The 15,621-nt window shown below is 51.6% G+C and overlaps 1 protein-coding gene across 2 annotated transcripts; it reads right to left on the bottom strand.

Annotated features, from left to right (window-relative positions):
• Positions 1-417: 417 nt before the first annotated feature.
• GANAB (glucosidase II alpha subunit) lies at positions 418-15,510 on the bottom strand. Of its 2 annotated transcripts, XM_061165754.1 has the most exons (25): positions 15,438-15,510; positions 12,272-12,376; positions 12,017-12,125; positions 11,639-11,766; positions 8,932-9,111; positions 8,408-8,473; positions 7,516-7,589; positions 7,258-7,341; positions 7,075-7,171; positions 6,652-6,832; positions 5,922-6,075; positions 5,474-5,709; positions 5,265-5,391; positions 5,084-5,163; positions 4,721-4,864; positions 4,514-4,610; positions 4,128-4,229; positions 3,712-3,955; positions 2,793-2,857; positions 2,525-2,601; positions 2,338-2,412; positions 2,073-2,186; positions 1,836-1,948; positions 1,594-1,694; positions 418-1,504 (listed from the first exon to the last, which is right to left on the bottom strand). In XM_061165754.1, exons 1-25 carry the CDS (start codon positions 15,473-15,475, stop codon positions 1,395-1,397), a joined length of 2,901 nt encoding a protein of 966 aa, XP_061021737.1. In that variant the 5' UTR covers positions 15,476-15,510; the 3' UTR covers positions 418-1,394. The 2 variants fall into 2 exon arrangements, with proteins under 2 accessions (XP_061021737.1, XP_061021747.1); XM_061165764.1 differs by lacking the exon at positions 8,408-8,473 and having other exon boundaries at positions 15,438-15,506.
• Positions 15,511-15,621: the final 111 nt, after the last annotated feature.

Raw genomic sequence — 15,621 nt, 5'->3', positions numbered from 1 at the left:
ACTGAAGTTCGAGCGCCCCAGAGCCCATGCTCTGCAACAAGAGAAGCCACCATGAGAAGCCCATGCACTGCAATGAAGAGTAGCTCCCAGTCTCCACAGGTAAAGAAAAGTCCATGCAGCAGTTAAGACCTAGCACAGCCAAAAATAAATTTAAAAAAAAGAAAAGCAGTCTTAAGTGTGAGAACATCTAACATACAGCTATTTCTAGAGGGACCCCAGTAGCTCTAGTCACTACTATGAACTAGGCCCACTAAAGTCTGACGATCTTGCTGGGTTCCTTCGTGACATTGGCATCAAGCAAGCTGATGAAGGCTTGAACTCATTCTGCTCAACCAACGAGGTATAGGCTGAAAATGTCAGGTCCCCGGGCTTTTAAGGGTCTGTGGTTCAAGCCAGAACTAGAATCCAGACACCAACAGTAATTAATGGTTTCTCTCTTTATTGTTTCTCCTTTTATCAAAACCTGTCACAGCTGGGGGCCAAAAGGCAGTAAAAAAAAATTCCCACAAATATCCCCACCCCTTGTCCCCAGTGAGTTCTCCCCCACCCGCCACCCAGGGCCTTGGGTCAGCCCTGGGCACACATGATCATGTCCCCCACCCTCGGCCTCCTCCCAGCAATAAATACAGGTGACCGTGATTCCATGAAACCACAAGTGATTTCTCCATCTTGATTGCCCCTCAAGGGGACAAAATTTTAGGAGGCAAAAGAAGTCTTGCCCACCCCCATCTTGAGGAGTGTAAACTTCTTCCCCCCAAGGGACAGGGGAGGTAGAACGCCCCTGTCAGAACCGCAGCAGCTCTAGATAGAAGCGGGGAGAGGAAAGGTTGGGATGCCAGGGAAGAGAATGATTTCCAGCAACCTCACTCCTTTGATCCATTCATCCCTTCTCAGGGTAAGGGGTGGTCCCAGTGTATCAGGGGAGGGCTGATAACAGAGAAGAACCAGAAGGAAGAAATAAAAGGAGGGAGGAGCAGTCTGGTGGGGAAGGAAGAAGAGGAGGCCGAAAGCTCACTGCCATCATCTTCTTCCAAGAAATGGCATCGACACACAAGGGAAACAAACGGAGAGGGTGTGGAGGAGACTGAGGGCTCCCAAAAGAAGGCGGAGGGCAGCAAGAGCCCTGTGATCCCCAGGTCTTCACAGGTGAATGTGCTCCAGTTAGAGCAACAGGGTATTTGGAGATGATGGGAGATTTAGTGTCAATGGGGTGGGAGAGGTCAGGAGATCACAAAAGAAATTCAGACCCAGGGACAGCCCTCTCATGCTGCCCAGATGCTGGCAGAAACCTGGATCTTGAGATCAGAAAGGTGAAGTCTGGGGAAGGTCAAACTCCAGGGCAGAAGGAAGAGTAACTATCATGACCATCACACCCCACCCCAACATCCCTTCAGTTATCGCAGGTGAATAGTCCAGTCAGATGCCACATTGACGCCAGGCTTGCGCAGGATCAACACTGAGGTCTCAGGGTCATGTTGGAAGGACAGGCGGCTTTCAGGAGATCCTGGTGGAGGAGGAAGAAAGAGTGCCAGGATGAAAAACAATTACTTTCCCGTAGGCAGGGGTCCCCAACCCGGGGGCCAGATCACTCACCTTTTGTCTGGAGTACAACGGTTGCTGGCTTTCCGGCCCCTATTATCACCACCCGCTCAATCCAGATTGGTGTCTCAAAGTGCCCTTTGGGGTCTGCGGAGCTGGAGGAAGCAAAAATGGACACCCAGCAGGAAAACAATGATCAGAGCAGAGAGGAGGAGAGCACAGCAAGCTGCGTGCATCCCAGGGCCCAGACGCCGCCTCCTGCAAAGGCCGCCGAGGAAGAAAGGCCTCCTCCTCACCTGGAGACCAGGGTGTTGCCAGAGAACGAGAACCGACGCAGCAGGAACTCATGGCGAGTCTGATAGTTGAACGTGTGCCCATCGTCTAGGAAGAGCTCTCCTTGGGCCGTACCCTGAGCAGGACGTGGGACAGGTGAGAGCCTGAGCCCCGGAGGCAGTGAGGGGCGCCTGCCCTGGGGGACTGCATCCCCGGAAGGCGGACAGATGGAGGTGGCGGTTCCTTGCCCACACGCTCACCTGGAGGCTGAGTGCGACGAAAAGAGTGATGGGGTCGTCCTTCATGCAGTCTGAAGAACGCCGCACTCGCATCCACCGGGGCACGATGGTCCCTCCACGCTGGAACACGGGGATCTAGGGCGAGACCAGTGCTGGGATGAAGCAGCCATGCTGTGCCTCTTGCAAGTCTGTGCCCCCTTAGGAACTGGACTCCAGCATACACACTCTCCCCCCTTCTGGAAACCTAGAGGCACATGGAGCTGGCAGCTGGGCCAAGCATACTCACGCTGCTTAGAGTTACAGGCAGGTACAGGGTCTGCGGACCGTGATACTTCTGGTAGCTCTGAACATCATACCACACCTGTGGGTGCAGAAGACAGCCTCGGTCACTTGCTGCACAGAGGACCCCACTCTCTTCACCCTCTCTGACCTCCATCAAATTCTTTCCCCCACCACGCCCTTTCTTAACTCACCTCCCCTTGGCCAGGCAGATAGACCTGCACACCGTGAGCCTCAGAGTCTGATACAGGGTGAACCAGCAATGCATCCCCTAAAACATGGCAGAATCCACTCTGAATTGGGGGGATCGGTTCCCAAAGAGGGATCCCTAAAGCACCTGCCCCCTTGCACCAGCGGCCTCTGACCCTCCTCCCTTCCTGTACATCCACAGACACATCCCCCACAGGGCTTGCTGCTTCTCAGCCCTACCCCAACCCACCACTGACTGTCCTTGTTTCTCACCAAGCAGGAACTGATCATCTATACTGAAAGTGGTCACATCCTTAGGATAATGCACCCACAGGGGCCTAGGAAGGAAGCAAGACAAGAATGGAAGACACCTGCTGTTGTGGTGGAAGTCAAAGATGCTACCCTAGGAACTGGCAACAAGAAGAGCGCAGGGGTAAGACCTGGATCTGGCAGCCAGTAAGGCCTCAGCTGTGCAACCTAACCTTGGACCAGACATCTGGTTTCCCAACCCACCTTCGTTGCCTCCTCCCCAGCTCCTTCTGGAAAATGTTCTGCAGAGCGACCTTCCAGTGGCCACTTTATTATCCTGGCCTAAAAGGACCTCCAAGATCAGGTCGTATTTTCCACTCCACCTCACCTACCTCTCCCTCTGGTTCGTTACCCCTGAGACACACTGTGTTTTTTTTTTCCTACTCCTGGAACACACCAAACTGGTTTCCATTTCATAATGTATGCACTTGCAGTCTCTCCTGCTTGGAACATTCCTCCTCTGGATCACAAGTGGCTGTCTTACTCATCAGTCAGGCCTCATCTTTACATGGCCTGTTTGTGGAACTTAATTCCATTACCCTGTTCTACTTTTAACAAACAGCTTGTCAGTGTTGGCAATTTTCCTATTTACATATTTGTCTACACGTCTCTCTGTCTTCCTCACAAGGGCAGGACACTTGTGTAACTTGTTTCAGGCTCTGCGGGTAGTGATGGATGATGCCTGGCATGACATAAGCACTCAGGGACGTTTACTGCTATTCATCCCTACTGGTCTCTTCTCACTCTTCCCCTTGCAATCAGATTTCCCTCCTTTTCAAGGTCCTGGCGAATGAAGAGAAGAGCCCAGAGATGGAGCCCCGTCATCCCCACTGTCTCCCAGCCACCTCAGTCCACTCTCCACAGACCCAAGTGAATGCCTTACCTCATGACTGGGATCCCCTCGCGATGGGATTGATAGAAGACGGTGTACCAGAAAGGCAGTAAGGAGTATCGCTGGCCCAGGGCATCTCGAATTATGTCGTGGTACTGAGACGGTAAGAGCCACGGTTCTCGCCGACCAGTGTCCAGGTGGGCATGAGCCCGGAAGAATGGCTGGTAGGCACCCATCTGGTACCAGCGCACAAGCAGCTCTGGCTCTGGATTTTTGAAGAAGCCGCCCACATCCGCTGGAGAGGGGAGGGAGAAAGCAAGTTAGAAAGAGGGTGAAGGAGGGCTAAGGAGCCCCCCCAAGGCCCCGGCCTGGACAAGCGGTTCTCTGCTCAAGCCTAGGGTCCGTCTGTGCCCTCTACCTTGCCCCTCTCCCGCCAAATCAAGGCCCCGAATTCCTCCTTCTCTTACCTCCACAGAAGGAAAGTCCCACCAGCCCCAAGCTGAGACACATAGGAATGGAGATCTTCATGTGGTCCCATTCAGCAGCATTGTCCCCTGTCCACACGGCTCCTGAGGAAGAGAAGAAGGAAGGTATTTACATACAGTGAAGGGCTCGGCCTTTAAGACAGCTGACCTCTCTGACCTGTCACACCTGCTCTGGGGCCCCCAGGGTCCTGCTGAAAGTGGTGGAGTTCACCAGAGCACTCAAACAGGGACTGGCCACCCCATGCCCTGCCTCCCTTTAAATGCACAGCTGGGAGGAAGCGCATTACTCTTAGAAAATGGCTGCATGGACAGACTTCCCTTAGAACCAGACCCAAGTCCTTCTGCCAAATCTCTCCTCCACATCTTACCGAAGCGCTGGGAGCCAGCAAAGAAAGCCCTGCTCAGGACAAAGGGGCGTTCGATGCCCCTGGAGCGCAGCACCAGGCCATCCGCGGTCGCCATGTGCTGCATGGGAACAGGAAAGAGAGGCGGTAAGGAGCAAAGCCAGCTGCCCGCAGTGCCCGTTCTCAGGCCTCGGCCTCTCCTCGGTCCCCGGCCTCTCCTCGGTCCCTTACCACGTAGAGGCCATAGATGTTATGTACGTCTCGGTGCTCCCAGCCCCCATAGTGCTGGGCATCCTTGAGCATGGTGACCTCAGGACCGTTGAACACAGACGGTTCATTCATGTCATTCCAGACATAGAGGTTGGGAGCTGAGCCCTGAGAACACAAGGCGGAAAATGGGAACAGAGGACAGAGGGGAGGAAGACGACGAAAAGTGTGAGAGCAGAGAGCTCCTGGGAGTCCAGCAAGATGCACCTCTCAGGGTCCTGCCAGGATCATCAAGGCCCCTGATATCTTACAAGCAACCAACCACAGCAGGGTTGGCAGGCAGAGACTGACTCCAAGAGGTAGTGTGGGAAAGACAGGCTGCCGTACCTCGTAATTGTCAAAGTGAAACATGTTAGCCCACCAGGCCCTCATCTTGGGATTGGTGAAATCAGGGTAACCAGCTGCGCCTAGAAGTCAAGGATGGCTTTCAACCCACGAAGGGCAAACCGGCCTCCACGATAGCTCCCTGGTCTCCCAATCGTACCCCCTCATTTCTGGGCCCACCTACCTGGCCAGCACCAGCCTTCGTAGTCAGAGCCATCCCGGGTTTTAACGTATAGACCCAGGTTCTGCAACTCTTCGTGTACGCGGTAGCCAGAGTCCACCTTGATGTGGGGATCCACAATGGCCACCAGCTGTGGGCAAGGACCACGGGTGGTCAGAGCTCTCCAAGGATACCGTGCCTGAGAAAACCAACCACAGCTACAGCCCTCTTACCTTCCGCCTCTTGGAGGCCAAATGCTCAAGCATGTTGCGGGGCTGAGGGAAACGGCTGGGGTCCCAGGTGAAATACCGCTTGCCGTCGGCATGCTCAATGTCCAGCCAGATGACATCGCAGGGCAGGTTGTGATCATCGAAGCCCTGATCCACTTCCAGAACGTCAGCCTCATCCCGATAGTTCCAGCGGCTCTGGTGGTAGCCGAGGGAGAAGAGCGGGGGCAATGCCTGGGTCCCTGCAGGTTCGGGGTGGGGGGGATGGGGTCACAGCGGGGTCAGGCTCAACCTGGAGCCAATGGAGATGCCTGGAAATTCAGGGAGCTACAAGGGGATCGGGCCAGAGAACAGGCCGAGGCACAGGACTGCTGAAAATGCACAGTCACCCTTCTCAGGGAGACAAGGATCAGGAAAGCAGGCTGCAGGCCGATGGAGTAGGGAGGCCACATACCTGTGAGACTAGCGTACTGCCGGAAGACATCAAAGACAGAGGGCCCAAGCATCAGGAAGACATCGATGATGCCGCTCTCGGACATCCAGCGAACGTCCGTCTGTGGAGTCTCCCCAGAGCCCTGCAGGTAGTCCAGCATCTTCCCAAACAGGGTCTGCAGGGAGGACCAGAGAGAGGTCTGACCCCACCCTCCTGCTTCCCAAGCCAGTGTTCTCCTGAGTGCTCTCACAGTGGGCTCCTTGAGCCACTTCGGGCTGAAGTTAAACATCACCTCCTCAGTGAGGCGTCCCTCGGCCCCCTCACAAGCAGCCCTGTCCATCCTCCCCCCACCCCCCACAACCATTGTATTTCGTTTGCAGCACTTACCACCACTGAGCTCATCTAGACCTCTGTTACCTGTTTAACCTCTGTCGTCTTCCTTTCCTAACTCAACATACAGTATATTCCCCACGTGGATAAAACGGTCTAGCTCTTGATGCAAACTAAATAATAAATGTATTGATGATAAATGCAGGAAGGTAAACACCTTCCCCATGGGTGTGTGTCTTCTGGGAGTGACTGGGGAACTCGTATGCTGCTCACGAGGCCAAGGCCCATCTCTCACCCAATCCCAACAGGTATCCAGACAGGCCACCCTATCAGCCTCTTCGAAGCAAATGGCCCAGCACGTGCGTCTGACTCAAGGCCCGCTGATCCCTCCGCTGATCCCTCCCCACGCCTGTGCTCTCACCTTCCCAGCAGTGTTGGAGGATATGTCAACCCAGGTCTCTGCAGCGTTGAGCCAGAAGATGCCTAGGTCCCGAAGGGGGCTGTGTGCCAGGAGCACGGGGACAGACCCATACAGGGCCATGCGGTTGTACAGCTCATACTGGAACACGTCCAAATTGTAGAGGCGATACGGCTCCCCACCCCTGCAGGCAGACAGACCGACCCTTGACGGTGGGCACACAGCCCCCAGCCCGTAGACAAAGATGAAGGATAAACACTGGCCCCTCTGCCCTTTCTCCAAGCAGAAAATCTGACCGCCAAAGGCGCCCTGGGCACGGGAAGTGATCCAGGCTCATCCGGAGTACCCAATCTGTATGCACATTCCCCACAGCCCTGACTTCTGACCCGTTCCCTCCCCCCATCTTGATGTCACTGCGGGACTCACTCGGTGACTTTCAGCCTGAGGTTGTCTGCATGCTCGGGGATCCCATACACATGCTCCATGCCTGGCAGAGAGAAGTCCAAACTCACAGACATGGGGCCTGGAAGAGAAGTAAAAGATAAGCTCCGGAACTGTTGCTGGACAAGGACCCCCTACGCCCCTGCCCAAGGCTCTCCCAGCCCCTACCGTAAGGCTTGCTGTCAGAGTGAGTTTTGAACGTCTCTTCCCAGGCTCCTGGCTCATCATGCTCTGGCTTCCCCTGGGTCTTGTCTGGCTGGAAGGAGGAAAGTGGACCACTGCCCAATCACACACCAGTTCTCTCTCTTTCCTTGCCTGTTTTCTACATCCCATCCCTAATGGCAAGACTAAGCTCAGATTTCTCGGGGGCCTTTCCCCTCCGACCTCCCAGCCAGCCCTGTGCTCCAATTGGCCACCCTCACCGACTTGCCTTGTCATCATTCCCAGGTGTTTCCTCAGGCTGGGCCCCATCGCCCTCAGCTGGTTCTTTTGATCCTTGCCTGGAAGGTAGGAGAGCTGTCTGCTCCAATCCAGAGGGGGCAGGGACGAGGGGCTAGTGGAAGGAGGGGTGAGGGAATAGAGAGCCAAGGGTCCAAAGGAACGAAGGCATTGGAGGAAGGGACTGAATGTTAAAGCTTCGAGAGGGACCCCCAGTGAGCAGAGAAGTGTGCAGAGGATGGGGAGAGACATGAGAAAGGGAAATGAGAAGTAAATGCCACCTGGAGGCGCCTTCCAAACACAGGCCCAACCACCAGCCTCTGCCAGCGCTCCAGAAGAGACAGGCAGGCAGGTCAAGGGCATGGGTTCAGAACGCCAGTCCTGGCCCTGCTGCCTCACCAAGAGACTCTGGCCCCACCTTCCCTCACTGGGCCTCAGCCTCTTGGCCTGACACAGGGTTTTGCAAAGCAAGTGAGTCATAACCATGGTCAAGCCTCTACACATGGTCAGGCTTATATGCAGGGACTTAAGAGATTCTGCCAAAGAATGCTTTCAAGGGCAGCTGGCAAGCAGCTCTGCCCAGGGCCTCAGTGCATGCCAGCTGAGAGCCAGGAACCCCAGCAACAGGCAGCATCTCTCCACCCCCTGGCAAAGCAAAAAGCTCCCTACACGCCTCAAGGACGTTCAACATTTCATCTTCCTTCTCCCAGGGGGCTCCCAGCCAGGGGAATGGGGGACAGGAACCAGAGACCATACAGCTGGGCTAAGTGGGCGAATGAAGGGCAGGCCATGGAAAGGTCTGGGCACCTTCCCTGGGGGCCAGAGTGAGGGGCGGGTAAGGGCAGAGGAACAGATACAGTACCAGCGGTCATGGATTTACCTAGAGAAAACGTTCTTGATCCTATCCCAAATGCTACCGAGCGTGAGACTAACTTTATCCGAGAAACTGGGACAGGAGGAGATGGGTAGGGAAGGGGGAAAGGGGGTACAAAACCAACACAGAAACAGAAACATAAATGTGAGTTTCAGTCGACAAACTTCCAGAGGTGGGGCAGGGGAGGAAATTAAAACCAAAAACCAAAAACCAAAACCAAAACAAAAACAAGGAAGAAAATAAATCTGGGAAATGTGATGGTGTGAGAAGGGGAGAGGGAAAGGCAGATCTAGGCAGGCCTCCCTGAGGAGGTGCCCGGGGTACAGACGACAGACCAAAGTGACTGCCTCCTGGTCTGTACAGGACCCAGGCCTGCTTCCTACCCTCCCTGCTGGTCAGTTTCTCCCAGTCCCCAGCCCCCACCTGGCTGCTGCCACCCTGTCTCCTCCCAGGGACCCGGTGCCAGACCCTACGACACCTCTAGGTTCTTTCACACTAGGTCTCCTTCAGTGCTTGACCCCTGTACTCACGAGACCCTGGGGGTCCTCTGGTGCTCTACATTTAAGAGTCCTCGGGCATTGACACTGAGCAGAAGGCTGCGGTCCTCCAGTAGGTCAAGGCGGAATGGCCGTGCCGTCAAGATGATTTTATAGGGACCCTCAGCGATGGTGAGCTCCACGCTGTTGTCATCCCGGCCAGAGATAGACAGCCTAGGAAAGAGATCAAAAAGGATATAAGGACGTGCAGAGTGCTAAGAGTAGTCACGACACTGAGAAGAGGGGCAAGCGCTGAGAGCCTTACAGGAAGTGCGCCAACGGTACAGGGGCAGACAAGTTTGACCAAAGGAACCAAGTAAAGAGCCTGGAAACAGACCAAGGCATACTCAGAGCTTTGAAGTGTAACAGACACAAAGGCAGTTCAGTGAGGTCAGGAGGAAAAACATTAACAATAATAGGGAAAACACATCTTCTGTAGAGGAAACAAATGGTATCACAACCCTATCTCATTTCAGATACAACTCCAGACAGATTATGACTTAAAATTTTCAAGTAAAACCTTTAGAAGAAAATATAAAGAAACATTTTTCTGACTCTGAGGTAGAGAAATATTATTTAAACACAACTTAGAAACTGTGAACACCAGACTGATGTACCTGACAACATAAACTTCAGAATTTTGGTTAATTGACAGATACCTTAAGGCAGTCAAAAACAAGAAAAAAGTCTGAGAAACTGTTCCAATCTAGAGGAGTCTAAGCAGACTTAACAACTAAATATAAAACAGAATCCTAAATGGTACTGTCGGGAACAATAAAGTATGGACTTTAAGCTACAAGGATATATTGTACAACTCAGAATATAATCAATATTTTATACTAACTATAAATGGAATAAGACCTTTAAAAACTGTGCATCACTATATCATACACCTGTAACTTACATAATACTGTACATCAACTACACTTCAACTAAAAAAATGAAAAAAATCAAAATTAAAAAAAAAATTTGTAAAAGACCTTTAGTTAACAATAATGATCTATTCATTAGGCATGACAAATATGTAACAATGATGTTGAACAACAGGGGAAAATAGGAATTCAAGGTATAGAAAAACTCTCATAATATTCTTGAAACTTTCCTATAAATCTAAAATTATTCTATAATTTTAGAAAAGTGAAAAGATAAGCTACAACCCAGGAAAATACAGCTGTGAAACATGTACGTAATAAAGAACTGGTATCAAGACTAATGAACTTCTACAAATCAGCGAAGACAAACAACGTGAAGGAGAATGAGCAGAGCCGTGCACTTCCAGTTCACAGAAGAGTACACCAGAACGACAGATAAACATAAAGATGAGGACGTGCTCAGTACATCATTAATAAACCGCAAAGACAAGCAAGCCAAGACCATCACATGGTATCATCCTACAGCTCTTCCACTGATAAAAATTAAGTCCAATAGTACCAAGGGTCGGAGAAGATGCAGTTCAGTAAGTCTCATATATTGCTGGTGGAAGTGTAAATTGGCAAGCCACTTTGGCTTTATTTTAGAAAGTTCATTATTTCCATATTCTACACTCTGTAGTTCTTCTCTTAACTATACATCACAGAGAAACTCCTGCACAGGGAGACAGGAGACATGGACAAGAATGTTCAAGCCAACACGGTGAAGAGTAAAACACTGGAAAGAACCCAAATGTGCATTAACACAGAAATGGAGACGTTAAGTTGGGATATATTCATGTAACACAATATTATACAGCAGTAAAAATGAATTTCTAAAGCTACATGCAACAGAGTTACATACGTAAGTGAAAAAAAGACAATCTCAAAAGGTCTCATTCACTAAAATACTTTCCCTACAAAGCTCAAGACAAACAAAAGCTCAAAAACAAACAAAATCACATAGCTTATTGCTTAAACACATGCACATATGTATGTATGTATATGTATATGTGTGTTTATACACATATACTCACAACATAACTGTGAGAACAAAGAAACAAGGGAGCAATAAACTTCTGAGTAAGAATCACCTCTGAAGGAGTCAGGGGTGCAGGGTACGGGGCAGTAAGATGTATGTGTTTGGGCTGGGTGAAGGGTTTATCATGTTATTTTCTAAGTTAAATACTTAACAGAGAGCCATGCAAGGAACAATGACAGGGTGTTATGGCCCAAGTACTTGAATAATCCTATCCTGAATACCTGGGGAGAAAGAGAGGAGAGAGGAAGGGAGGGAGGAAAGAAAGAAAAGAAGACAACAGAAAAGAGAAGAAACAGACAAGACAAGACAGTGGGACAGGACAGGAAGGGAAGGGAGGAACCAATTACAGAGACACTGTATTCCTAAAGGCAAGTTCCATGGCCTTGCTGATTTCCTCTTATATTGAGAAAGCTGTATTTGTCTGCGGAATGCACAAAGATAAAGGGTGAAAGAGAAACCAAGCAAGGGAGTCCCTGGCAGTCCAGTGGTTAGGACCCTGCTTTCACTGCTGAGGGTGCAGATTCAATCCCTGGTGGGGGAACTAGGATCCCATGAGCCATGTGGCTCAGCCAGTCAATCAACAGAGAAAACAACTGAAACAAAGGAGGAGATGAAGGAAGGTTGAGGAGAGCAACAAGGTGCTATTCATCTATTACCCCAACGTGGAAAAGAAAGTCACCCGCCAGATAAAGGTTCCTTAGGAAGGAGGAAAGGGCCATGGAGATGGCTATGTTTCTCAGGGGAAATTTACCCAGCTGTGGGGGGATCGGCCACCAGCACATCCGGCACACGGTATCGGGGCCGCCGGGGCTCGAGTTCATCGATCCTGATGCGAGTCATGTTCTTTTGAAGTCCTTGGAGCTCCAGCACCAGCACCACCTGTGGGGGCAGAGGTCAGGGAGTGGAGAAAGGAAAGAGCTACACCGAGGAATGCCCTCTGAACCCACTTCGCTCCTGGGGGGATCTCCTCCTTCTAGCCCTTTGCCTAAGGGATCTGAGACCTGAATTCCTCACAAAGTAAAAGTCCCAAGGTTAGATGGCATGGGATGTGGGCCATAGGTTTCCCCTTCCCCAATTACCCCCTGGCCATTTCTCCACCCCCATTTGACTCTTCCTTTTCTCCCCTGACCTTGGTGACTTCGTTGATCAGATGGACTGTCAGCGCATCAGGACCAAGTTGCAGAGAGTCCAGTAAGGCTCGGTAGGGAGAATGGCCTGGCCGTATGCTTCGCTGCCTCCTGTCAAGTCAAACAATTGAGAAGAGGGTAGGGCTCCCTGAGGCCCCTAAGTCCTTCCATCAGCTGCAGTGACCCACGCTACCTCACCTGCCAGATACTTCCCACATCACCCTACTTTCCATTCCAGTCTCCCAGAAATAGCATACTTGCAGAAGGAACTCTCGTCACAGGTCTTGAAGTTGCTTCTATCCACAGCTAAGGTAATTCCCAGACAGACCCCTAAACAGGCCAGTACCAAAGCGGTCCAAGACCTAGAAGGAAAAGGACGACGAGGGAATAATCAGAGCAGGGTCAGAAAGGGCCCCACTTCAGAGGTGAGGGCCTCTTCCCACCACAACCCTAAAAGGGGAGCAAGCTAAGACTCCCACTAAACAGCAAAAGGCAAACTGGACCCAGAGTTAAGTGTTAAGGCCTGAGAAGTTGGCTCACTCACGCGTTCCCTTCAAAAGGCAGAGGAAGTGGACAAAGGATCCTTGGCCTTCAGAGGCCAGGTATTGACTCAGGTTACATCAGCCTCTCGAAGGAAAGGCACAGTAACAGCCAGTCCCAGGGGAGGTGGTGGGATCACATGTGTGGAACACAGAAACAAAGTTTAAGCCATGCCTGTCCACGGAGGGGAGTGGCAGTGAAAAAGTTAAAGATGTACCCTCAGCTAGCCTGCTGGTCACACTTCCTGGGGTCCTAACACCCCTAACGCTCTAATCATCCTGCTCCTTGGACCTCCACTCCTGTAACTTTGACATATGTCACCACTATCACCACCTGAGCTTGAATAACAAGAGCTAACCTGTACCGAGCGTCCCTTGTAGTTCAGCTGGTAAAGAATCCGGCTGCAATGTGGGAGACCTGTGTTCAACCCCTGGATTGGGAAGACCCCCTGGAGAAGGGAAAGGCTACCCACTCCAGTACTCTGGCCTGGAGAATTCCATGGACTATATAGTCCATGGGGTCACAAGGAGTCGGACAGGACTGAGCGACTTTCACTTTCAACTTGTACGGAGTCCTAATATACATCTAGGAGCCTGGCTAACTGCATTATATAGTTTTTAACTCTATCTGTAGTTTTCAGTAGTGTCAATGCCCAGGTCTCACCCCTAAGTTCTGATCTAACTGGCCTGACGTAGGACCTGGGCATCAGATTTTAAACTCCCCTAAATAACTCTAAGGCTTCTGGGGCAGCTAAGTGGTAAGGAATCTGCCTGCAATGCAGAATATGTGGGTTCAATCCCTGGGTGGGGAAGATCCCCTGGAGAAGGAAATGGCAACCCACTCCTGTAGTCTTGCCTGGGAAATCCCATGGACAGAGGAGCCTGGCGGGCTACAGTCCATGGGGTCGCCAAAGAGTTGGACAGCACATAGCGACTAAACAATAACAAAACAGCTCTAATGGGCAACTAGTGTGCAGAACCAACTTTTTTATGCACTAACTCTTTTCACTTTGTTTTCCTGGTGAATGTAGGATTGGAGTTTATCTCAGATGGGTACACTGAGACATAAAAGATTCAATAATTCATCCAAGACTGAACAGATAGTATGAGGTGATAGCAGGACCGAACTCTTGTGTGACTCTGGGGCTCAGGTACTTCATGATGTACAACAGAGTGCACCAGCCACCAGCAGGCCCTGCCTCACTGAGGACCATCACCCTAAGGTTACTACAAACCTGCCACTTCCCCAACATGCTATTAAACGACAGACAAGGGACTAACAGGTTTATTTAAGCAAGTTAGTTTGTTACAGATATATTCATCCATTCCGAGTACATCATAAACAGGCATTCTCCAACTTCAGTGTCTGTTAAAAATTATGAGCAGTGACTGTTAAATGAAAATTCTCAGGTCCCAGGGAATCTGCATTTTTCCCAGTGACTGATCTAGTAGCACACTTTGAGAAAGCATTCCATATAGGAGAGGGAAAAACAAAACACAGCCTTCTCACCATTCAGACCCTGCTACTTGCTAATAGGGTAGCCAAAGAGTAGGGCCTACTAAACACACGGTATCCACCATTAGCCTCGGTATCTGCTGGAAAGCTAAAGGTAAAGAAATTCACCAGGAAGGAGATTACTGAACAGAGTAAGCCCTCCAGTTCCAGAAGAAAAGGCAAGGCATACCAGGCTAGACAGAAAGGTGAGGAAAACACCAGGCTTTGTGGTTTAATAGGCCAAGCAGGAACAAGGAGCAGCAAAACAACCAGAAGAAATGCTCCCAGAAAACTCAAAAGCAAGGCATGTGCCCCCCTACCCCCAGCAGGAGTGACTGCAGCAGACACTCTGAGCCACTGACCCCATGTCTACCGGCCCAAAGCAGAAGTAATCAGAAGTACCCTGAGTTAAATACTCTCTGGAGTCTTATTTGCAACATCTATAAAATGGGTTTGGAGAGATGCCAATGTGGATAAGATTTCTGAAAGATTTTTCAGATGTAACCTGTTGGAAGGCCCTAAGAACTCCGGAAGGCTTCGAACGCCCCTGAGCAAGAGGTGGTCACAAGCCAAGGTTAGGAATGACTCGCAGGGAAAAGTGCACCCGTTTATTGTTTCAGATCACAGGTTTCCAGAATAGAATTTACGATCCATGCTTTTCCACTGCTGCCAACGGTACACGCCTCTCCCCACCCTAATACATCCGTTAGATCCTGGTAAATACTTTGTGGCGCTGATTGACTGTCTTCAAGCCGTTCTTTCAGTAATATTAACTAGAGAACGCAGACCAAACCATTGTTGTGTTTGAGTAACATCATCCAGGTCGATTGTGAACTTACGAGATCCTGCCCCAGCCGTGCCCAAAGACCGTGAACACCGAACAAGCCAGGGATGGTGTCCACGTGAAGACCAGGGCAGGGCAGGGTCCGGGCCTCTCGAGAGAAGGCCAAGGGCAGTGGAAAGCAAGACTGCCGGCTACGGTGCTTCCAGCCCGGCTGGGGGCCGCAGGGGAGCAGGCTGCATTCCCGGAGGCTGGGCCGCGTCTCGTCCCCCGCCCCGATGGCCCCGCGCATTGCAGGAAAGAGGCGGCAGCTTTAACCGCCGCAATCCGACAGGGAGGGCGGCGGCTAAGAGCGGCCCAGACCAAGAAGAACGCACGGCTGCGGCCTTCTAAAACCACCGGTCCGGAGCCCCAGAAACAAGAGCCCCCCCAACGCCGCGCGGATCTAATGCGAGGAGGCTGGGGAAACCTGAGGCCGGCTCCAGAGAAACAGAGTCCTCACGAGGCCGGGGGTGGCGGAGTCTCAGGAGAGCATACAAGAAGGATAGATACGGGATTTAGGGGCCTGGGGGCGTCCCGTGCGCGCCCCCGGGATCCGAGCTCCTCACCGCCTCCTACGCGCCTCCACTGCCGCCACCGCCGCCATCTTGTGCCGGGTTTGCTCCTTGACCCGGAGCTTCCCCTCCCCCAGCGCGCGTTGAGCCACGTATCTTAGTGCCCGCCCCTTCCGGCCTCCTGATTGGCCCGACCACACAGAGGCCGGGCGTTTGTCCCATTGGCGGAGGGCTTACG

The sequence above is a fragment of the Dama dama genome, chromosome 2 (genome assembly GCF_033118175.1).
Source record: "Dama dama isolate Ldn47 chromosome 2, ASM3311817v1, whole genome shotgun sequence".
Taxonomy (NCBI): domain Eukaryota; kingdom Metazoa; phylum Chordata; class Mammalia; order Artiodactyla; family Cervidae; genus Dama; species Dama dama.
Note: the sequence above shows the minus strand (reverse complement) of the source record. Positions and strands in the feature narration are given on the sequence as shown.

Bases quoted from the DNA above. Each gene is read 5' to 3' on its own strand.
- GANAB (XM_061165754.1), bottom strand. From the start codon at position 15,475: ATGGCGGCGGTGGCGGCAGTGGAGGCGCGTAGGAGGCG. The intron at 5,164-5,264 runs GTAGGTGGGCCC...CTTGACTTCTAG, and splicing joins CGAAGGCTGGTGCTGGCCAG to GCGCAGCTGGTTACCCTGAT. The intron at 2,187-2,337 runs GTGAGTATGCTT...GTCTCGCCCTAG, and splicing joins TGCCTGTAACTCTAAGCAGC to ATCCCCGTGTTCCAGCGTGG.